We start from the raw sequence: 25,160 nt of genomic DNA, 5'->3' as shown, positions 1-25,160 counted from the left end.
TGATTCCATAAATATTTCCCTGCATTTGCCCGATAAAATTAACATTTACTGATCACCACAATGGTTTTTATTCATTTCTTTTAGTGTTTCTGAATACTAAAGAGTTGCACTTTTGAACTACCGTATTTTTCAGACTAAAAGTCGCAGTTTTTTTTCATAGTTTGGCTGGGGGTGCGACTTATACTCAGGGGCGACTTATGTGTGAAATTATTAACACATTATGATATCATTTCACATGTTATTTTGGTGTTTTGGAGTGACACTGATGGTTTGGCAAACTTGTTAGCATGTTCTTTATTCTATAGTTATCTGAATAACTCTTAATAGCTACGGCCACTTTCGCGTTCTTCCTTTGGCAATGTGTGTTCAATTGTATTATTTAATTTCTATATTAAAATGCATGCTTTTAGTTTATGGTGCTTTCACACCCACGTGAGGGCGCATTCGCACTTGTTTACGTGAAGAAGACCGCTCACACGCCAGAAGAAGACGGACAGATACGCAGCTTGAGTGAGTGGGCTAGTTAGCGAGAGAGAAACACGGCTGCGAACCTACGTTCATTGTTTATGCTTGTAAAATATCTCTACAGAGGCAACGCCTGTGTTTATCATCTTTTCTATTGTTGTTGTTGTGTGTTTTCCACCCGCGATCAGACACTTAAAGCAAGTTGTGTGGTTGTTTGAACGATGTGCTAATGCTAGCGAATGCATGCTAACCATTTTTTGTCATCGCTGTAACAGCACCTAATTATCATTTATTTACGTTGATGCGAACCTGTTTGGTATCAAGGACGAAATTGATTCCGCAAATTATACGGACGTCAAGCATCGTCATTTGGGAGTTGAGCTCGCTGTATAGCCAGGACCGAGCCGTAGCATCCTGGTGAGGACAGTATATTCGCATTTCGTTGTTCATGCACTGTACACTTATTCAGTATGTTGTTCTCTATTGTATTTTTATATTAAATTGCCTTTCACAATGACGGATCTGTATTATGTGTTGGATTTTATCAAGCAAATGTCCCCCAAAATGCGACTTATACTCCGGTGCGACTTATATATGTGTTTTTTTTCTCTTCGTTGGGCATTTAATGGATGGTGCGACTTATACTCAGGTGCGACTTGTAGTCCGAAAAATACGGTAATTAATTTTTTCAAGCTTTTTATCGGAGCTTGTTCTACATGATAAATTGATCAAATGTCTGAGTGAGTGCTCATCCGAGACTGGTGAGTCCATACTTTTTGCTAGGGGTTGTACATGGGAAAGACTGGCAAAGATCACCCAACAGGCAGCGACTACTGCCTCAAAAATTCCACGATATAAGTCAGAAACAATGTAATGGCTTTGTATTCATTGAAACAGCGCTCAAATCCTTGACTTTGTATTCATGTGCGATTCTGCCCTTTGCCAAACGTTGCCCCTTTAAACCTCACAATAAAGTTAATGATGCAGACACTAAAGAGCCGGACAGACACAACAGATAAAGTGTGCCAATGTGCAAGAGTGTCAAAATTAACCTTGATATTGCCCGAGAGTGGTCATAATATGTTGTGTTACAAAGTAAAATGGTTGTACCTTATTTATTATTCACTCTATGGAGGTTATGTTGTCATTAAAGTTCTCATTTGTAAACCAGAATTTACCACTAAAAGTTAATTTAACTTTTGAGGGTCACATCAGAGACTCTGAGGAGTTTACCTTTAAATGTGCTAAGGTCACCATTTAAACTACCATAAGTCCCTGTGGGCACTGCAGCCTTGTTTGCCTGAAAAGTTGTGCACTGACGGATTTCTCCCTTTTCCCACTTCATATTCAAGCCAAGTTTTCTTATGTGCTATCGTAGTTTCTGTGATGGGCCGTGTGAGGCGACAAGGCTGACAAATCCAGGAGTCCCGAGGGCGCATTACAGTTCGGCCCGCAGTTTACCACAGATGCAAGTGTGCTCCCTCCCGGCCCATCGCAATCTGATTGGGTTCCAAACATTTGTCACATTCTGCCAATGTTTTCTACTCATGAAACGTGGACGCCAGGCATTTTAAGGGCACGTTTGTTCCACCACCAAAGTGAAATAAACCTCCCCTGCCGAGCCAGGATCCATAGTTGTCATCAGTGCAATAAATGTTTGACAACATTACTAGTGATTGACTATTGTGCATTCGGGCATACAAACAAAAACGGATTGCCGTCACAAACCAAGGACTATTTTATCCTTTGAAAAAATGAAGGGAAAAAAAGCACTGTTGCCGAGCATCACCCCTATTCACCACTATGATTGACGCTATTGACAGCCTTGCACCAATTTCAGAGGGGGAGCACCTGATTGTGAGTGACACACAACCTTTGCACACCGTCAAATCAGAGTAATATTTCGGCCTTTTATGTGCATCGATTGGCCACAATAGGGGCGCGGAGCACAGGAGAGGCGGAGCGCCCAAAAGGTCAAATGTAGCTCTAAATCATTTGAGGATTCTTAATGAAGGGTGTGTGGCCATACTGACCAGCGCACCTGCTGGGTCTGTTATTCCCGCTGCCGATGACAGCAACAAAGTGTGGATAATACACGGCCGGCCAGAGAGAGAAGATTAAAACATAGAGCAGCAAGTGAAAGCAATTGCACCACTTTTCTTTCAAGCAGAGGTCAACGGCTGATTGCTGGTAGAGCTTCTATTTATAGTTTAAAATTATGTTTTGTTTTGTTTTTTTTTTTAACTTGAAAACTAAATAGTTTATACTATTAAAGTGTTTTATATGTAGTCAAGCATGCAAACTGGTTAGGGGAGAAAAAGGTGACAAAGTAACATGGACACACGGCATACGCAGAAAACTGCATTTCATAGTGCAACCAGCTACATCTCGAATTAAACACAGTACATAATAATTTAACATATACAAGTCTAAATCTCTCATCCTGAAATCAGAACATATAAGACGCATTAAGTAGCAAATTATACAAAATGTAAATTATAAAATATACGGTATGTCCCATTTGCATTAAGCAGAGGACAGTTGTACAGCATAAGATATGAATTTACAGGTACAGGATAAATTCCGTTCACTTAACTATTGTGTTAGATAGATAGATAGATAGATAGATTGAAAAATTACAAGTCTTCAAAAGCATTAACTGTTGTGATCATAACTTTATTTACATTCAACCAAAGCAATTAGTCCCATAGTCCTTAAAGAGCATACGACAGGAGAAAAAAAGTCTTAAATAGCATTATTATGTGAATTAGAATCCTATTTTGAGACGATTCGACTATATACAACAATTTAGCAAAGCGTAGATGATGAGAAATTAGTCTTTTAATCTGCCGGTTAGCCACGCCTACCATTATACGGCTCGAGCGTCCCCAACAGGTGGATGACGTCAGCGGGAGACTAGGCTCATCGGTTTTACTATTCAGCCCATTGAGGGGGAATTATTCAGAACGAGGAAAACACGACGAAGAGAGCCGCAAAATGTCATTGTTTCGGTCTCTCTACCCCAATATTTTTACAGGATATTCTTTTTATCCAAGTATTTTTCCCCAATAGCTAAATAAATGGCTTGAGAAGGACCAGTCAGCCCGTCGAGGGGGAGCTATTCACAACGAGGAAAGCGCGACGAAGAGAGCTGCAAAATGTCATTGTTTCTCTTTACTTCAATATTTTTACAGGATACTCTTTTTATCCAAGTATTTTCCCCAATTGCTAAATAAAATGGCATTGTCATGACAAATAAGTCTTGTGCTAAATGGAATATGAAATAATAAAAATGCACTTATTCAGGACGACATGGCAAAATTACTCCATAAAGGTCAAAAGTGTTGACTTCACCTTTACTGTCGCACCTCCCGAACGATATTTTATGACACCTAAATCGGACATATGTCATTTCCCTTCCCTGGCTTCGGAGAATGTAAACAAACCAAGAGGCGTGACAGCTAGCCGATATGCTAACCCGAAACAGAGTGATTTTTCAAAGTCCTCGAAGCAGAAAATCACACATAACTAGCCCGGATTATTTGACATGACGACTGGGTTGTCGATTGTCTTCGCGGATCGGCAACCCGCCCGGCGGAGAGCAATTTACAATTCGTTTCCCGGAGGAGGGCAGCTGCAGTTGTTGTGCAGCTAACGTGCAGCTAATGTGCTTGAGGAGAGCTTTTTATATGCCTATCGATGATCAAACGTAAGTAGTCCTTTATTTAAAGAAGGTTTGTAGTGTTTACTTTGTAATCGCTGTATTAATATTTGACATAATACAAAACAAGATGTTTACTCACTTCCTCGTAAGTCCAATGGTCCCACAGTAGTAGGGCTTGGCCAATATCCACGGTGAATGGGAACCTTTTGAAACTCCAAAAAGGCGCACACGCCTCTCCCTCATAAAGCAAGATTTTTCTGCAGCTGTTTGGCTGGCGTGATGTGAAAAATAAACGTATTAATCCGCAAAATCAGCTGAATCCGTAGTCCTCATACACAACAGTACGGCTGTTTAGTGAAGAGGACGCCTTCACCCGTACACGTCACAGCGCCCTCCTCCTCAATGCAAGACCGAAGCCGGAAGTCACTCATTTTCATGGCGCGGGATTCAAAAAACTAAATAAATATAGCAATTGCTTCCACACACATCCAAGCGGTCCATATCATTCAGGAGCATAAAATACCGCGTGTATTATGAAATAAACATGCTTTTTCGTGTCACATGCACTTTAACTTCGTTTGATAGGGCATAATACTGGATAAACAGAAGTACACCTGTAGGCTGTTTTATGAACGGGGGTGTGTACGAACAGCGCGGGAATGGGGGTACTTTCAAATGCGACCTGTAGCGGAGCTCTCCGGTTTGATAAACTCTCGATGGCTAAAAAAATGAAACGACCTCCACAAGGCAAAAGTCTTCCCTTTCTGTAATTATCGGAGAGTATAGAGGGGCCTTAAATAACTCGTTGTCAAAAATAACTGGTGACCATTCAGGACTTTACTAACAAAGCCCTGAACATGACTTGTATGGAAGGCACTAGTTCATCACTCTAGTTACGTCATTGCTCATGATTTATTTATTTATTTATTTATTTTATCGTTAACAAGTGCTTTTTGATTGTGCCAACTGGCGACAATTCAGATCCCAACTGACGTTCGCTAACTTTATTAGCAAAGCCCTCTGTGAAAGGCGCTAGTTGGCCCCTCCGCAGTTAGAGCTACCTCGAGTAACTGTGTTCTACGAGGCGGCGAAATACCGAGGACTATCTGAAGTCAGTTATCAAGAAATTAAGCGAATACTTGTGTTATAGACACCATTACAAGCGCAGGAATTGATCAAACGACACGATTGAATGATTTATGAAGACTATTATAGGCCATCACTCAAACTTTTAGCTTTAAGAAGTTAACAATTTTTTACATTAATCCCTTACTTTGCCGCAATTTCCAACGGGTCCGGTGTTCGGCCATTCCTTACTACGTGGCGAAACGTCCTACACAATGCTCAGCGCGCATGCGCAACCATCCGCACGCATGCGTGCATCGGTTAGAAGCGGCGAATACTTACTATTTTTCATTTTTATTTCGTTTTTTACAACCTTTTCATTGCCTCAAAGATACTTTTCGATTGTATTACCCCCTAATACCTTTAACTAAAGATGTCCCGATCGATCGGCATGATTGGGTCCGATCACGTCATTTTCAAAGTATCAGAATCGGCAAAAAAATATCAGACATGCCTTTTTTTAATATATATATATATTTTTTTATTCATTTTCTAATTGTATTTAACGTTACAGACAAAATGTCTTACACTTATCCAGATTCTTTAGTTTTGGCTTAAAGTAGGGCTATCTAATTTATTGCGTTAACGACAGTAATTAATTTTTTTGTAATTAATCACGTTAATATTTTTAACGCAATTAACACATGCGCTGCACGACCCACTCACGCATTGTTGCGTTCAATCTTTAATGGCACCAATTTACCTGTATATAGAGCTAAAAGGCAGCGTAAAATGAGTAGAGTAGATTTTGGCAGTCTTTGGAGCCTTATTTTAATTGGCTAAAGCCTTAAAATCCCTCTCTCAACAATTAGGAATATTGTGGGAAACAATGTGGGGAAGAAAGGTAGTAGTTGATCTTTGTCTTTACACCCTATTTTATTTCCCAATGCAAAGAAGATATCAATTGGTGCCAGTACGCACAGTCATGGTTGCACTTCCTATCATGCATTTGGGCAAAACAGTTAAATGGCTACAGTATCATTTACTGAAAGCTCAACAAATACACTAGATGGCAATATTTAGTCATAATATACAAAGTCACATTTATCCTTTAAGAATTACAAGTCTTTCTATCCGTGGATCCCTCTCACAGAAAGAATGTTAATAATGTAAATGCCATCTTGAGGATTTATTGTCATATTAAACAATTTTGGCAGAACACTGGGCGAGAAGCTGGGATGGAGAGGGATTCGGCCTCCTCATTGCTGATTAGTGATAACTGTGCTCCCGTCTCTCACACTTTTCAGTCATTTGTTGTCACGAGAAGAGAGTGGCGGTGATAGGTCTAGGTCATAGGACTAGAGCAGGGTTCACTAAATCCGGACCTCGGTGCCACTTTTCCTGTTGTGTTTTCCATGTCTCCCTCCTCCAACACACCTGAATCAAAATAATCAGGATCATTATCAGGCTACTGGAGAGGTTGCTGATGACATAATCATTTGATTCAGGTGTGTTAAGGGAGAGAGACGTGGAAAACACGACAGGAAAAGTGGCACCGAGGTCCGGATTTAGTGAGCCCTGGACTAGAACATAGGTGTCAAACCAATTCCACAAAGGGCCAAGTGGGTGCTGGATTTTGTTCCAACCGATACCGCGCAAAGAGTTTAACCAATGAATTTTCTGTTGAAACAAGCAGCACCTGACAAAGTTTAACTGATTACCCATGTAAGAGATCAGATTGGTCAAAAGGTGTCCTCTTCATTGGTTGGAAAGAAAACCTGCACCCACTTGGCCCTTTATGGAGTCAGTTTGACACCAGTGGACAAGAGTGTAGTTTTGAGCATGGACTACGGTTTTGAAATTAAAGGTTTCACTCGCTCGTTGACATGCCCTCCCCCTCATTTTTTCCTCCTCGGATCAACGTGATTCAGAAGAATCACCCATTTTGATTTCAAAACGGCGAAATTTCCCCGAAAGGTGGCAAGTTTGCATGCCTGTGTATTGTCTGCTATCCTTTTCTTTTGATGTGGCCTTATACGTTGTTTACTTATTTAATATACATTCATGTGTGCAAAAAACACATTTTTGCTGTGTGCTGGGGTTGGGTGTGGGCCTCAGGAATATCTTGCTTGGAGCCCCAAAAGACCCTAGCAACACGTTGACTATGACAGTGATTCCAGTACATTTTCCTTTACATGTGGCAATATCATGAGCGGAATATAAGTCATTAACTAATTTGCTGTCATTGGCAGTGATAGGTACAGTGGCTGAGAAGTGTGAGGCGAAATGCAAAGTCCAAACACTTTGCAAAAAGAAAAAACACAAATGCAAATTACCACAACACAAATGCCAATTGCAAAAGAAAAAAAGCACAAATATAAATTTGCCAAAGCATGATTGCAAATAGCCACAGCACAAATGCAAATAGCTACGACACGAACCCCAATTGCCCGCAACACATGTGCAAAAGTCTCGTAACACGAATGCAAATGGATCACAACACACAAATGCAAAAAGCCACAGCATGAACACAAAAGGATGACCCGAAAGTAGACTAAATTCCACGGAAGTAGACATGAGGACTACAACTCCCGCACAGCTGCTGTCAACGTAGAGATAGACACAAAGCAATATACCGTATAAGACAGTGTTTTTGCATTGAAATAAGACTGAAAAAGAGGGAGTCGTCTTATATTCGCGATCTAGACATTATACCCATTCACGACGCTAGATGGCGCCAGATATCATTGAAGCGATGTTCTGTCATGACAGATCTCAGCTACTCTCAAGTTTTACCAGTTTGCATTATTTTATTGCAATGTTTTTCCTTATTAGAATAGTCTTCCCCCTGAAATCCGCACCACTACAAATTTGGGCCTTTTTAAATCTCGTTTAAAGACACACCTTTTTAGACTCGCCTTTCCCCAAGATTAGTTTAGCCTGGTTTTATTTCTTTAGGGTTTTTAATGTTTTCGGATCTTATCTGTTTTATTGTTTTGTTTGCTATCTGACTAATCGTGATGCGTTGTTTCGTTTCTTTTTTCTTTTCTTTTCTTCCTAATGTCATTGTATAATACTTTCCTGCCTTTTATTTACTATGTGCCATGTTTGTCTTTGTTGTAAAGCACTTTGGGGACCTTTCGGGTTTTGTAAAGGGCTATATAAATAAATTTGATTTGATTTATTCAGATTTGTTTCAAGACTACAGTTACAGTTAGACTTCACTTTGATGGTTAATGCAGTTATTGCAATTTTGTTGTTTTATCACAATAGATTGGTTTATTTACATTTCAAAAACCAGAAGCCATTCATTTACGATTGTGATTGCACTTTAGTTTACATATTTAAATGTTCAGATATTAAGATTTGAATGAGGCAAAATAACATGCTTTTTCTCTCAAGTATATTGTTATAATCATTTGTTTCGGATGTACTGTAATTGTTTTCTGTATGAAAATTAATGTGGTGTTCAAAAAGTTTTTTTTTTTTTCCAAACTTGAGTCTTGAAAAAGAGGGGGTCGTCTTATAAACAGGGCTGTCATATATTCGGGCCAATACGGTATACCAAAGTGTGAATTTGTGAGCGAACTTCTCTAACTTATATTTTCAAGCTCTGCACATGTGGAGATGTGATGTGATAACTTGTGGCAGCAGGAGTTCTCATGTCTACTTCTGTGAAATTTGGTCAACGTCAGGGTTTTCCTCTTATATTCGTGCTTTAGCTTCTTTTTTTTTCTTGAATTATTATTAAAGGGAACCTCTGATTTAAAGACTTTTAGGCTCTAATAAGCCACAATTGCTCTCTTTTACTAAAATATGTTATTAGAAACACATATATTATTGCGATTGATTTAAAAATTTCTAATGTTTAGTACATGTTTTGACCTACCGAGGGCACCATGTTTTGCACGCGCAATGCACGCTGGGGGTGTTGACGCGGTTGGGCTAGACGGGGAGAATAGCTATGCTAGCTAGCAAGCAAAGCTAGGATGACGACTGGCATGATTTTGTCACATTTTGCTTCTAGTCAGATTGTTTTGTTACGGAGCTGTGGGATGAGTTCCCAACGTCGTACCTACATCCAATTCCAGCTAATCATCAGTGTCTTTCAACCGATCCTAGGCGGCTTGCCAAGATATTGACTTGCTGACATTTGATAGTTTCTATATATCCCTTTGTTGCTTGTTGCATCATTGCCTTTTTTTTCGTTTGTCTGCCTGTCACTGTGGTTTTCCCTTGGTTTTTTTTGTTTTGTTTTTTTTTGTTTGTTTTTTTTAACCGCACAGACGCATGTGGGTTGCGATGGCTTTATAAGAAAAATCCTGATTCAAACATCTCGCTGAAGTATTGTCCTGTGGTCTTCGTGCTCATCTGTCGCACAGGAAACGCGGGTTCGAATCCCGCTGATGACCTTCATTTAATTGCTTTTACTGCTACTACTTTTGTAAAATATCGACAGTGCTGTCCTGCTCATCACTTTTCCGCTCGGGTTCAAATTGGAAGGGTAGAACTGACGACATGTTTATGTAGCTAAAGAGTGACAACGTGGTAGCACGGGAGCGCCGCCCAATGACGTCACTGCCAAGAGTGCATTGCGTCACCAACAACAATGGCGACCTACTATTTAAACTTATTTTGAAAATATTTTATATCAAATTATTATAACTCATACTAACAATTCTGTTTTTCTATCCATGGTACCCTTTAATAATGATGGATTTTACAAATCGGAAGGCAATTTGGAATATTATTCTAACAACATACTTATGTAAAGGCATAAGGCACAATGAAACAACATCACAGAAAAAAAGAACAACTATACATATTAAAATACACCAAAAATAATCAAGAAAATAATAAAACAAAATAGATAAGAAAGAAATATATCATTTATATCCCTACAGTAGAAGTCTTGCAGTCATTGAAGACATCATAATCAGTATTTTCTTGCCTTTGTTTTACGAGCCATTTGCATTTGTGTTGTGGCAATTGGGGTTCGTGCTTTTACCAATTTGCAATCATGCTTTGGCAATTGGGTATCATGTTGTGGCAGTTTGCATTCGTGCGTAATTCTTTTGCATTTGTGCTGTGAGCCACTTGCATTCATGTTGTGGCAATTGGGGTTCGTGCTTTTGCCAATTTGCAGTCATGCTTCGGCAATTGGGAATTGCGTTGTGGCAATCTGCATTCTTGTTTTTTTCTTTTTGCAAAGTATTTGGACTTTGCATTTCCCCTGACACTTCTCGGGCAAAACAGATAAGGAAAAAGAGTCGTGAATGACTTTAAAATGATTTTGTATGTTCCATTAAGATTCATGCAAAATCTGGACTTCCAGATTGCTGGAAATCCATTTACCATATTCTCCGGATAATAAAGCACACTTTATTCATAGTTTGGCTGGGCCTGTGACCGATACTTGCTGTATATAATGCTTTTCTCTCTCTCTCGCTCTCTCTCTCTGCCGCTCTCTCTCTCTCACTGACGGCTGCAAAAATGGCTCTCTTGGCATGCCGTCAACTCGTTGTTTTAACTAACTGTTCAAATTGATACTGAAGATGAAGTCCTTAATGGACTTGGTAGTGGTTTGGAGTGAGATCAAGAGTTTGGTGAACAAGTTATGTTGTTTTGTTTAGACCAGGGGTCTTCAAATCAGTCCTCAAGGGCCGCTGTGGGTCCTAGTTTTTTAGTCCAACCAATCGAGCACACACAGTTTAACCAATGAGGTTTCTGCTAAAACAAGTAGCATCTGACTGCAATCAACTGGTTAAGATGCCAGATTGTTGAAGACACCAGATTGGCGCAAAGGTCTCACCTTGTTTTGTTGGAGTAAAATCCTGCACCTAATGTGGCCCTATGTGGAATATTTTGGAGACACGTGCTTTAGACAAAACTTTAGTTATCTATATGGTTAATATGCTATTTTAACAGATGCCAATTTAGCCTGTTGCTTTACAATTTTTCAAAATGTTTTTTTTAGGGCTGTCAAAATTATCGCGTTAACGGGCGGTAATTAATTTTTTTAATTAATCACATTAAAATATTTGACATAATTAACGCACATGCCCCGCTCAAACAGATTAAAATGACAGCACAGTGCAATGCCAACTTTTTACTTGTGTTTTTTGGAGTTTTGTTGCCCTCTGCTGGTGCTTGGGTGCGACTGATTTTATGGGCTGAAGCACCCATGAGCATTGTGTAATTATTGACATCTACAATGGCGGGCTACTAGTTTATTTTTTGATTGAAAATTTTACACATTTTATTAAAACGAAAACATTAAGAGGGGTTTTAGTATAAAATTTCTATAACTTGTACTGACATTTATCTTTTAATAAACTACAAGTATTTCTATCCATGGATCGCTTTAACCGAATGTTAATAATATTAATTCCATCTTATTGATTTATTGTTATAATAAACAAATACAGTACTTATGTACCGTATGTTGAATGTATATACTGTATCCATCTTGTGTCTTAGCTTTCCATTACAACAATAATTTACAGAAAAATATGGCATATTTTATAGATGGTTTGAATTGCGATTAATTACGATTAATTAATTTTTAAGCTGTAATTAACTCGTCTGTGATGAAGTAACCCCCCCCCCCCAAATATTTTAAAAATCCGACATATACTCGTAATTGTGATTATTTTATTTTATTTTATTTTTATTTATTTATTTTTTTTTTTTATACCTATCATCCAAAAAATACGCTAGTGATTCAGGCTTTCGTCTCGGCTAACGCTGTTTTTTTTCTGAAAAGTCAACATGCTTGGGTTTAATATTAGGCCTGAAAGGGTCCTCACAAAGACCATGTACCAATCAGACCTTTAACCTTGAACTCCTTATCCCTCCCTCCATCCATCTAGGGAGCCTCCTCCAGCCTGGTGGTCAAGTTCGCCGACACAGACAAAGAGCGCACCATCAGACGCATGCAGCAGATGGTCGGCCAGTTTGGCATCTTCAACCCCGCCATCGCCCTTCCCTTCAGCACCTACAGCTCTTACGCACATGCGGTGAGTCGGAAAAAGACGCGCACAAACACACTTGTCCTCTGTACACACACATCGGCGTTCGTGGCATCAAGAATTTGGCACATGCAAAAAGGAAAGAGCAAAAGGCACAGGATAGTGGGCTGAAAAATATTTAAGGAAGCACTATACTTATTACAATCAATGGCAATTGTGGGCCAGGGGTTGTCAAACCTTTTTACACTAAACACCACAACAATAAAAAAACTTTGTTTTCATTCTTCTTATTTAGTCAAATTGGTCATATGCCCTATATTGCTATTGAGATACAGTACGTGCATTTTACCTGTTTTCACAAGGCGTTATTCCACCGTGAGGCTTTCAATTTCATGTTTTTGAATTTTCATGCACAAATCTGAATTGAACCACATGGGAGGGGGAAAAAAAGCAGTTTTTCCCACTCAAAATCCCTGAAATCCCCCCGCACTTTATCAGTCAGGCTGACGAGCTGGTGAATGAATACATCGGAGCATTTAGCAGCTACACACTCTGACATTTCCCTCAGGAATTTTGAAGTGCAAACGCCAACTAAAAGAAAAAGGGAATACTTGGCTTCATTTATCAGGGCGGCCGGAAAGACAACTCGTAAGGAATGCTAATGTCGCCCCCACCGTGTTTGCTCTGCCACTTAAAAGTTGGCTTTTTTTTTTCCCGGAATGATGATTTAATTAGGTACATCACAACTTGTTTTAGCAACAAGCTCCTGTGTAAATGCATTCTTTTTCTCATGGCACAAAACCAAAAAATAAAAAAAAATTTAAAAAAAAATTTTTTTGGGAAGCATCTAAGGCTAGGTTCAGATCGCAGGTCTTAATGCATTTCAAATCCGATCTGGGTCACATTCGTATGTGGTTTAAATCTGATCTGGGCCACATTCCAGAATGTGGCGGCGGTCTGAACTGTCAAGTCTCCCAAATAGGAATTTGTGCAGCAATTATGTCAGCAAAGAGCGGCAGGCTGGACGGTAGCGATGTAGCTGTGCATAAGCATTAGCGCTTAGCTTGAACCGGCTTATACGCAGGAGGCGGGCTGGACCACAGTCATAAAAATAATCAAATGAAGCAAAGGGTAGGCCGAATAATGTTCGGTTTTCATTCTGTGCGCCAAATAAGCAATATTTCAGTATTGCATACATGGCCGAGTCGGGGCAAACTAACGCACGTAATAATTAACATTTTGGGCCCGACCCGGCCCGAATTGGATTCGGGCTTAAGATCTTACCTCGACTCAAAGTGCCAGTCTTTCTGCTCTCGTATGAGAGCAAAGCTCCACATTTGTTACATTCAGCAAAGCCGACACAGGTTTCTGTAAAATCTTCAAGAATCAATTTGAAGCCTTTCCACACCCCACTCTTACCGGTGCGTGTTTGTCTTTTCAATTCCTCCGTCTTTAGTTTGTTTTTAACTTCATGCTGCTCCATATCAAAATGCCAGGTCCAGAATATGTAATGGATGCAGAGGGGTATATTAAAAAGAGGGCGGGGCCACAGCGTTCAAGTGCCCAGGGCATGCTCTGGCTCTGCGGCCACTGTTTGCAATTACCAAACAGTGCGTTCTCTGTTTTATCCAAATTATTTATTTCATAACAAGTATGTATTCCTTGGTTTAACATACATACATTGTTTGGGTATCCATAATATATAAATATATATTTATTTTAAAAAAAAATAAAATAAAAAAAAAAAGCTAGGGATAAAGAAGCCCGGCCCAACCCGACCTGAATGTATTAACTGACATTTTTCGGGCCGGGTCAGGTTCGGACTCAGGCTTAAGATCTTACCTCGAAGTGTGCACAGTGCCTGCATGCGTTCTATCAATCCATATAAACTTTAAATATAAGACTAAATGGGGATTATAAATGACTGTTATTTGTGTCCTCCTTTTAAAAAAATTATCAACCTGGAATAACGTACAGCCAGCATGTGTCGTCATTTGTTTTGATGCTTCTGCGCATGTGGGTCAGTTTGCTCAGCGCGTGTCGGACTGCGAATTAGTGTGCATGCGTAATACTTGAATGGGCTCAGTGGACAAAGGCATTCTGAAAAGGCACGCCAAAACAGCAGATATGACAAAAAATCAAAATTGTGCATTGACCTGCAGTATAAACCTAGCCTAAGAATCTGTATTGTAATGACCTTTGCACATGAGTTAGTTTTCATTGAAAATGGTCTTTCTACACTGTGTTCAACAATCAGATTTGTTTAAATTTTGAACAAACTCAAGCCAAAATTCACTCATTTCATATGTCGTACATCATCCTGTACCAGACAATGTTTAATAAAATACAATTTGGATTCTTTCTTTGGATATATTTAATAAATGTTGCGTTCATTGAAATTACTCAATTTGAACTCAGGTTACTCACCATCTGGTATGTGCGGCCCAACAGGACCACTGTCTTGTCCAGGGAAACCAAGACAACGAAACGTTTTGTACAGTAATTACATTTCTTTATTACAAACTGGAGTTTGGAGAAAACAACAGAGGATAATGTCTGTAACACAGCGTCTCCCCCGAATATGGAGCTGTACCTGCTCTTATACCCTTCTAGTCAGGGCCGTGCAGAGACCGATGGAAGGGCAGGTGCTCATAGATCAAAAGGGGCACATGAACAAAAAATGTAATACACCTTACAACAACATAACTTAGTTTAACCAGCTTTACAGTATAATTGGCTGTGACTGTGAGAGACTTTAATTGGGAAGGGGGAAAAGTGAATAGAAATCAACACTGTCATCAACACTTTCTGGCAGTGACTAAGTCAGTCTTTGCCTCTTTTCTTCCTTCCTTCTTCCTTTCTATATCAAAACTTTCTTGCCCAACTTGCTGTTTATCTGAGAACAAACCAAATTAGATGTTCACTGAGCCACCATCAGCACATTTTTTTTCAAATTTTATTATTTAATTATTAGACAAATTAAAGATGTGTACCTTTCTAGATAACTTTTTGAAGACAACGGACAAATATTGTTGCCTATAGAGAGTAGAGACACACGGGTCGAAATAGCCTTAGGGCGGGGGGTAATTCATTATTAAAGTGGAAAACTATATAAGAAAAAATTGCATATTATTTTTTAAAAATCCCCACAATAAACCTCGAACACGGTTTAATAGTGTACCACCATTTCTTTTCAACAACCTGATGTCCTCAGACTCCTCTAGATACGGCCAGGTCACAGGAACAGCGTAGGGGGTTATGCGCCAGCTTAGCGGCACACAGTTGGCTTTTAAAAACTGATTTGTTTTTTAAAGTGTTTTCGATGTTCAAATAAAGTACTTGGTGGCGTGCCTGCACATTCAGCCAGCACACACATACGCACAAAAAAAGCCTAGTCAAAAGACACACTTTGGGCATGTAGGGGCAAAGGGGCAGGTGCTCGAGCACCCTTCGCCCCCCCGTCAGTGCCTGCTTCTAGTTCCTGACAGGAGTCTAACACTGAGACGTCACATGATATGGCTACCGTAATTTTCTGAATATAACGCACACTTTTTTTCCCCAAAATCAACTTGTAAAATCATGGTGCGCATTATAAACAGGTACATGGAGATTATATATAAATGATTTTTTTTAATTTTTATTGACACGGCCATGTTGTGTTGAAGAAACTTATGCGGCGATCCGTTGCCGACCATTACGGTACGTGACGTCACCATTTTGTTTCGGTAATACTTCACTCTGATCGGCCAAATGATTCCGTCTGTGTTAAATTCTGCTTTTTCACTCTTCAGAAAGCACAAAATTTAGTTTCTTGAACTCATTTGAGTCAATGTTTATTGCAGCTCCGCAACTCTGACCATAACAAACGTAACAACACAAACTTCTTGTGTCCGTCAACTATATCTGTCTTGGGAAACTCAAACCCAAATAACAGTAGTTCCTATTGTTACTTTCGTGTCGACAGCGATGAGCTCTCTCGGATTTCCGACTTACGTTCTCACTTTCATTTTACCGTATCAATCCATGGAGGAAACATTTATTCATCATGTTGAAACGAGCAAGTTATACAGCAGCCTTTAAAAGAAAAGTCACATCTGTTTTGTTTTCTCCTGGATTCTGGTAAGTTCAAGAAGTTATCAGATCATATTAATACCGTACATATTGTCAGTTTACGGTAATGTTATGAACTACCAATGTGCTATGCGTGTGCTGTTTCACCAGTCAGTAAAATGACATTTCTGTATCTGTACACGAGCTCTGTTTTCTTGTATTCTTCTATTTATTGGTGCTAAAATTTGGGGTGCGCGTTATACACGGGTGCGCCTTATATTCGGGAAATTACGGTATTATCATAATGTGTTTCTTGCTATAGGTTGAACAAATATGGTATTGCTAATGTCAAATATGATCTATAGTGTGCGTGATTCACACCTGTCAGGCACATCCTTTCGTTAGTTCATCTAAAGGACAAGAAGTGTCATGATAAGATTAGCAGATGTGGTTAAACCACAATTTGTTATTGGCATTTAGATTTTTTTCCCCTTCTGGTAAAGAAATCTTGAATGGCCTTCAGGGATTATTTTAATGAAACGTGACATCTTTGTGTATTTTTGGAAAAGGCTATGATTAGCTTGTTGTTGGTTGCAAGTGAGTGAATTAAGAGTGGCCTCACATGAGATTTGCACTTCGTGAATCATGTCCATCTTTTACCGAGTCTCATTCTACAGTAGATTCAGTGTTGATATCAGTGACTCCAGCTTGCTAAACAACCATCAAAACTGCTCGCTCTTCTTTTACACAATTCATGATACTCAGAATTTCACTGAGTTTACACCCTCCCACTGTAGTATCTCCCTCCAGGGCACACAGAACCATCTCGCACACAGCAGAGCGACACTCTTTGATGCCATTCCCTTCACCATGGGAAGCGTCCATCCCTCCCCATGACACCAGCAGATTCATACTTTGGGTTCATAGTTCAAAGTACTCAAAAGAATAACTTTTCCCCCTTTTCCTATTGCTCATCTCCTGATGAAAGTGTTACATCCAAGTTTATTTAATTTTATTTGATCACATTCTACTTGTTACTAGCTTTTTGCAATGATAGAACATTTAATTTACAGTGATGGCTTGAGATACAAGTGACTTAACTTTCAAGGGCTTTTCTGTTCGTTACAATGTAGGAAATGCATGCATGTTGAATAATTTATGAAAATTCTAACTCAATTCACAACAAGCAAAAGTTTCTCAGACAGGGAACATTTCTTGAAGATAGGTTTCAAGCTTTTGCTTGGATTGAATTCATGTTATTTTCATTAATTTTATTAGAGAAAGGTGATTTGAACGTCCGTACATTTTGAACAAAAACTTACATTAATTGATGTTCATATAATATTGATGTCCGTAATTTCCTGAATATAATGCACACTTTTTTTCCCCCAAAATCAACCTGTAAAATCATGGTGCGCATTATAAACGGGTACAAGGATGGAGACAAAAATATAAAGATAGTATATATATACATACATATATATATATATATAGGGCTGTCAAACGATTAAAATTTTTAATTGAGTTAATCACAGCTTAAAAATTAATTAATCATAATTAATTGCAATTAATTGCAATTCAAACCATCTCTAAAATATGCCATATTTTTCTGTAAATTATTGTTGGAATGGAAAGATAAGACAAGACGGATATATACATTCAACATACTGTACATAAGTACTGTATTTGTTTATTATAACAATAAATCCACAAGACGGCATTAACATTCTTTCTGTGAAAGGGATCCACGGATAGAAAGACTTGTAATTCTTAAAAGATAAACGTGAGTACAAGTTATACTCATTTTGATAGTTTGTATATTGTGACTAAATATTACCATCTAGTGTATTTGTTGAGCTAAACTTAATGTTTGAATAGAGTATTATTTTGCATCGCTATTTTGATTGGGAATGCCAGATCTCTTTGCATTGAGCGCTTTTCTTTTTGTGAACATTATTTTATTTTTGAGAGATAGGATTATTATTTTTGTTGTGCTTTCACGAAATGATACTGTAGCGAATTAAATGTTCTTGCCCAAATGCATGATGGGAATTTGAGCAACCATGAGTCACAGTGTTTCCTGCAAATCGTATATCTTCTGTGCATTGCGTACAATAAAAGGTGTTAAGAAAAATATCCTCTCCAGTTATTCTTCCCCATGTCGCTTGCCACAATAGTTATAACAGTTGTGGAAGAGATGCCACCGTGTATTCCATTAAAAGGCGCGGCTCCACTAAATGCCTGCGTTACCAATTCGCCCTTCTTGATAGTCGGCGGTGCTATTTACTGGCGATTTATGTTGGCTCGTTGTCGTCAGTTGGCTCGGTTCGTCCGATTTCCTCCTGAGGAAGATGGCGGCGTACATATAAACACCGAGAGGCGTTGGATGGCTTCATGTGGGTACTTTTATTAACCCCGGGAACTATACACTGTGCCAACATAAGTTCCGCCGGTGAATTCTGTCATAATTCGCTACACGGAAATACTTCACTCTGATTGGTCGAATGATTTCGTCTGTGTTAAATTCTGCTTTTTTCACTCTTCATAAAGCACAGAATTTATTTTCTTGAACTCATTTGAGTCAACGTTTATTGTGGCTCTGCAACTCAGACCGTACCAAACGTAACACAACACAGACTTTCTGTGTCCGTCAACTATATCTGTCCCACGGGAAACTCAAATCCAAATAGCAATAGTTCCTATTGTTACATTCTAGTCAAAGGCGATGCGCTCTTCTGATTTCCGACCTAAATCACCACTTTTATTTTACCGTATCAATCCATGGAAGAAACATTTATTCATCATGATGAAACGAGCAAGTTATACAGCAGCCTTTAAAAGAAAAGTCACATCTGTTTTGTTTTCTCCTGGATTCTGGTAAGTTCAAGAAGTTATCAGATCATATTATTACCGTACATATTGTCAGTTTACGGTAATGTTTTAAACTACCAATGTGTTATATTTGTGCTGTATTTCACCAGTCAGTAAAATGACATTTCCCTATCCGTACACGAGCTTTGTTTTCTTGTATTCTTCTATTTATTGGTGCTAAAATCAGGTTGCGCTTTATACACGGGTACAATAATTTTCCCTAGATTTTACAAGTAAATTTGTGATGCGCGTTATACAAGGGTCCGCCTTATATTCGGGAAATTACGGTAATCAAAACATATTAAAGTTTGTTGAATTAAAGAAAAAAAAAATGCTAAACTATTGGCCAAATCCCTTATAATGATCAACCAGTCATTGTGGTGGACATGTCAAATCTACAGTGATGTGGTCAATAGATAGCGGCATGTTAGGATGATTTTGCACTGATACCTTTTTCATGTACAGTGATACCTCGACATAAGAAATTAATGAGTTGCAGGACCTGGTTTGTATGTCGAAATGGTCCTATATCGAGAGAGATTTCGCCATAAGAATACATTATAATTTGATTAATTCATTCCATGGCCCAAAAACAAACGTTAAATCCTGAATAACTACTGCAAATACAATTACAAATAGCAATTAAACATAGCGAAACAAATAAATTATCTATAAATCAAAAATAGAAAAGTGTTTTTATTTTCACCTTAACTTATCGAGGTACCGTAGAGGAGGATACAGTGAGCCGTGTTCTGTTTAATTTGACAAAGACATCAAATTAGGCACATGTGAAAGGATGACATTATGAATAAATAAGAAAAAAATACATTGTTTTTATTGTTACTAGATATGGGCCAATTACCGGTTTCAAGGTATACCGTGGTATGAAAATGTCATGGTTTCAAAACCGCGGAAAATTTCCTTCATACCGTCCCTACGGTATCACTTTTTTATGTCCCAAAAATGCAGGGAGAAATCCCTCTTTTGCAGCTGCAAGGCTCAACCCTACCCCACCGGTTGTTGCTCAGTGTCAGTGAGTCAGCTGTGCTACACGATGGCTGGAGGACGTGAAACTCCTGCACTTTTTCCCCCATCGAAGAAAAAGAAATCACTAATATGGGAATACTTTGGTTACAGATGGTCGCGGCTTAGAGGCGTAGCAAGGGTCCCCGGGGGCACCAGGCAACAAGCAACATGGGGCGCTTTCGAGCTTGTGCAAGTAAGGGGGACAGTTGGACTTGGAGCAATAGCATATTTAATAAAAGTATAATAACGCCTAGCTCTCATAGAGTGCTTTTTAGGACACTCAAAGTGCCCCCCCCCCCCCCCCCCATTGCATTATGCATTCAACCTTGCTAAAAGAAGTATTAAAATTGCTAATAAAATCGTTAAGGATTATTTTAGATGCATATATGTTATATTTTTCTTTTAGAGTATTCAACGAGGAATACAATAGACCCATTAATAGACTTTTATGGAAAAATCACCATTTCTTTAAGTGGTCACATGAATAATGAGGTGGCCTGTGAAAATCAACGTAAAACAACTCTGCAAGGACTTTTCTAGAGAGTACTTGGTGAGACACTCTTTAAACAATCATGTGGTATTAATAGCTGATTGGACCTTCTTAAACATTTATAATCTACGTGACATGGTTAGTGCTGATTGGGAATGATAACAGAATCGTTAGATAATCTGCCAAATGATTCAATGGTATTATAATACTCCCTACACTTGTCGCTGCGACAGTGCAGTAAAGCTGCGCGTGCTAAATCTGTTGGCCCTCTGGGGGCCCCCGCTGGCTGGGGGCCCTTGGTAATTGCCTGGTTTGTCGAATGGGACGCAAGGCCTCTGGCCGCATCTTGGAGAATAAGGGACAACCGACATGTAAAAAATGTTTTCTGAGGGTAGCTGCTGAGGAGGCAATACCTCCAGTATGATTTCGCATTTATACAAAATTAAAGGTTAGTAAACACTGTCGTGAACGATTCTCAACAGCTACAAGAGTTAACTCCAGCATGTTAAGTGTGTCTAGCGGCAGTAAAACATGTTTTTTTTCTCCCGGGCAACTGTCTACTGCGAACTGTAAACATTATACGAGTCATACACACGTGCTTTTTATGGAAAATAATTCAATCATTTGTGCTCTGATGCTAATAATATTGAGCTATGGCTGTGGGTTTAGGCTCACGTAAAGGACTGCACTTATTTGAATTTTATTCAGAATTGTTTTTTTAATTTTAACTTAACATTATACTTTCTTCCAATTTGCTAATATGTTTTTGAAAAAATATATATATATTGTTCAATGGAAGAAGAAAGTTTTTTTGTTTTTGTTTGTTTAAACCAGATATCTCAAAGTCACACATTTCAGAGCTGTATTTGCAATACCGTGATGCTGTGAAACCGTGATATTTTGGCTTAAAGTTATCATACCGTCAGAATCTCATACCGGCATATGCCTAGTTATCACCTTAACTTGCTGGCGAACAGAGGTCGGGGGAAACAGCGGGGTGTGTAGGTAGAGGATACGGTGAGCCATGTTGTGAGCCGTATTATCTAGCTTGTTTACTCAAGCATACCACGCTCACATTTTTCTATGATTTCTTTCATTTCAATCGTAAGCAACACCTTCTTCTTTGTTTACCTTTACTAGCATCTGCACTAACCTTCTTGGGCCCATGATTTCTCTTAAAGAAAAAAAAAATTCCGACATGGTGCAGTCTTGTGGGACACAATGCGATTCCGACGCTGTTGTAAATCGTCATATTTCTAGCATGTCGTCACATGTCAAGACAGATGATGAGTCAAATTTTACGTACAGTACGTCAAAAGAATCGTATGTCGATGCGTTCGTATGTCGAGGTACCACTGTACAAATAACGGGCATCCCTCACAAGGTTAAATTGCATTAAAATTGTGTTTTGTGACTCTGCAATAGGTTTAATATTATTATTTATGGTAATGTCTTTCATTACAGTGCTACACACTGCAATTGCTGCTCTCTGTCTAATGTCAAGACAACAGAAAGAAACTCGGCGTATGCAGATTTTTATTTATAGAGAAGTGAGGGCACATGTTGTTTGGCTATAAAGATAATAAATGTATACGATATATGAGGTCTTTAGGGTGCTATCCATTGCCCTCATTTCATTTTTTCATTTTTTACCTGTACCGGGAGAGGCCTGGTGCAAAATGTGTAAACGGACCATCCCACGGTAATAGGCCGTGTTTTTTTTTCAGTACAACTCTCACCTTCATTGCCATTCATGAAATACACTTCTTTTTTTTGGCCTAGCAAATGTGACAACATGCAATTTCAGTGGCGGACTTAGCAATTTTGGGGCCTAAGGCGAACATATCCAGGGGCCCTCTTCATGGGTCAGGGGTTAAAAAGGTGAGAAGGGTGTGGAGAAAATATGTTCCGGAACACTAGGGCTGTCCTAAACGACAAATTTTCTCCTGATTAGTCAGCCGACTAGTTTTACGATTAGTCGACTAATCTAATAATTTTCTTTTTTTTACTAATTTAGCAATGACATTTTTGTTGACGCTTATTAATTCACAAAGCCGTTTTCTTTATTAAAGTACAAATAATCATGTACATAACAATAATAAACAATGAGGTTAAATGCTGATAGCATTTACTAGTGCAAAAGAATGGAAAGTAAACAGATTCAGAACATTGACTTCTCCTTTCCAACATTATTCAAAACAATTCTTAAAAAAAATTCTAGCATTATTATTATAGTATACTACTATGTATTATAGTAGTATAATAATTATAATAATTATTCATTGCCAATCATATTTGTCATAAAGAGTGTCATTTGAAAGCTATTCTTAGTGTAGAATCTGTATTCTGTAGTATTTACTCTACATATTATAATATTAATTCTGAAGTATGTGGGATTAACTCCAGAAATCGTTATTTATATGACAAACATGACGTGCTTTTATTTTGAAATGTTCACCGGAGGTACGTTCGCTAAACTGTTAACCGAAAGCTTTACACTCTGTAAAAAAACATTCTTCGTCATTGCTGGTGGTGTCACAAATAGATTTAATTTTTTTTTGTTAGCAAATGCCGTTAACCGGCTGTTGAGTGTGCGAAACAATGCAGTACAGTTCCAGTTGACTGATTGGAACTGTACTGCATTGTTTCGCCACAGGGTGTGCTGTCGTGTATTTTATGTTCGGTGTGAAGAAGAAGAAGAAAGTTAAGTCCCTCACTGCACTTTAGCTCTCATTGAGAGCACAGTCGCTCATGTGTTCGAAATAAACGATAGCCGATGTGCAAAGTTGCAAGTGACCTGTAAAAATAACGAGCTTAGTGGCGTGAAAAACGCGGGAGAGCTAAGTGAAGCTAACGAACAGGTAAACGATGCTAAACGGAGCTAAGCGACGTTAAATGGCGCTAAATGAAGCTAAGCGACTGATACTCAGCCATTCGTCGTGGAACAGTCCATTGTAGTGTGTGTGGGGGGGGGGGGGGGGAATAATAAAAATGCAGCATTCAAATGGCTTTCTTTTTTGTTTTGTTATTTGTTTGTTTGGTATGCTGACATAGTTATACATGACGAATAGTTGGGGGTGTTGCTGGCTCGGTGGCCCAAGCCCTTGCTCGTTGGGGCAAGGGCAGCTGGTTGGGGGCCCCCTACTGGTTGGGGGCCTAAGGCGATCGCCTACTTCGCCTGAATAGTAGATCCGCCTATGTGCAAATTGTCTAAGGCAGACATGTCCAAAGCCCGGGCCGGGGGCCAAATGCGGCTCTCGGTCAAATTTCATCCGGCCCCCAGCCTCTGTCATAATAATCATTAACATCTGGCCCGCATAGACTTAATATATTGGTCAGCAGTACTGCTACCAGCATATGAAGTAGCTTACACACTAAATGCTACACCTCATTTACCCACTAAAAGGAAGCAGCACTCTAAGCAACATTACCCTGTGTGACCCCTTACTCCCAATTTTCTAAAATGGCGACAATCAACAAAAACTGTTGACTGCGACGGCCGACGCTTCAGGGATAGGTGGAAATTGGACTATTTCTTCACTAAAATACACAACAGCTGTGTCTGCTTCATTTGCAAAGAGACAGTGCGCTGTTTTTAAATTAGTTCAATGTTAGGCGATATTACCAAACAAGACACGCTGCCTTGTACGAAAAGATTACAGGGAAGAAGCGAGAAATTGAAGCAACTTGAAGCTAGTTTAATTTTACAGCAGCATTATTACATTATAACATTACATATAACAGCTGTATTTCGCAAGAGCTCTAGAGTCAAAAGAGAATGCCACAAAGGCTAGTTGTGAGATTGTCTAAATTATTAATTTAAAAAATTAGGGCCCCAGCTATTGATTATTTTAGTAGTCGATTAATCGATGAACTAGTTAGCTCGAATAATCGAGTAATCGGATAAGGAACATGAAAAATTAAAATACCTGAGCTGAGCCTCAAATGGTATAAAAAATAAATAAGGATTGACAAAAGAACAATGGCTAATTTACATAGCAAATGTCTGCGAGCTTAAATGCTATAAAACACTAACGCTTAATTTTTTTTTTTTTTTTTTTTACAATGCTCTTAACAAATCGTTCAGACACATATTCCCACAAAAAAAAAAACTGCTAAATATACCAGTAAACTAAATTACGAATGCATAAAAAAAATAAAAAATAAAAAATAGCTCTAACAAAAACTTGGCTTATGTTGGTTTTAACATGGAGCAGCTGGATTCAGCCATATGAAATGAGGCAGACTCGAGGGCAGTGTATCACTTTAATTAAACGAATACTCGAAGCAGCAAAATTTAATTCAAATCTTTTTTTCTTTAATCGAATACTGAAGTTAATCGATTCATTGTTTATATTGTTCTACGTAAAGGACGTTAGCCAAGGTCGGCCCTCCACATTTTTACCACACCAAATCTGGCCCCCTTTGCAAAAAGTTTGGACACCCCTGGTCTAAGGGAAGGGCTCACTTGGGCTATGACTCTTATTTACCATGGCAGGAAAGCAGCATGATGCCAGAAAGTTGATTTCTGGTTGAATTCATTTTACTGCAGATCTAA

General features: G+C 38.8%; 1 protein-coding gene across 8 annotated transcripts in view; it reads left to right on the top strand.

The window, feature by feature from the left end:
- celf5a (cugbp, Elav-like family member 5a) overlaps window positions 1-25,160 on the top strand; it is a 700,629-nt gene that overhangs the window by 560,657 nt on the left and 114,812 nt on the right. For all 8 annotated transcript variants that reach the window (XM_057840946.1, XM_057840949.1, XM_057840951.1 and 5 more), the window contains exon 7: window positions 12,067-12,213. In XM_057840946.1, coding sequence (XP_057696929.1) covers window positions 12,067-12,213 — 147 coding nt within the window. The remainder of the gene's footprint in view (window positions 1-12,066; window positions 12,214-25,160) is intronic.

The sequence above is a fragment of the Corythoichthys intestinalis genome, chromosome 7 (assembly GCF_030265065.1).
Source record: "Corythoichthys intestinalis isolate RoL2023-P3 chromosome 7, ASM3026506v1, whole genome shotgun sequence".
Lineage (NCBI taxonomy): Eukaryota > Metazoa > Chordata > Actinopteri > Syngnathiformes > Syngnathidae > Corythoichthys > Corythoichthys intestinalis.
This window is presented reverse-complemented; position numbering and strand designations above follow the sequence as displayed.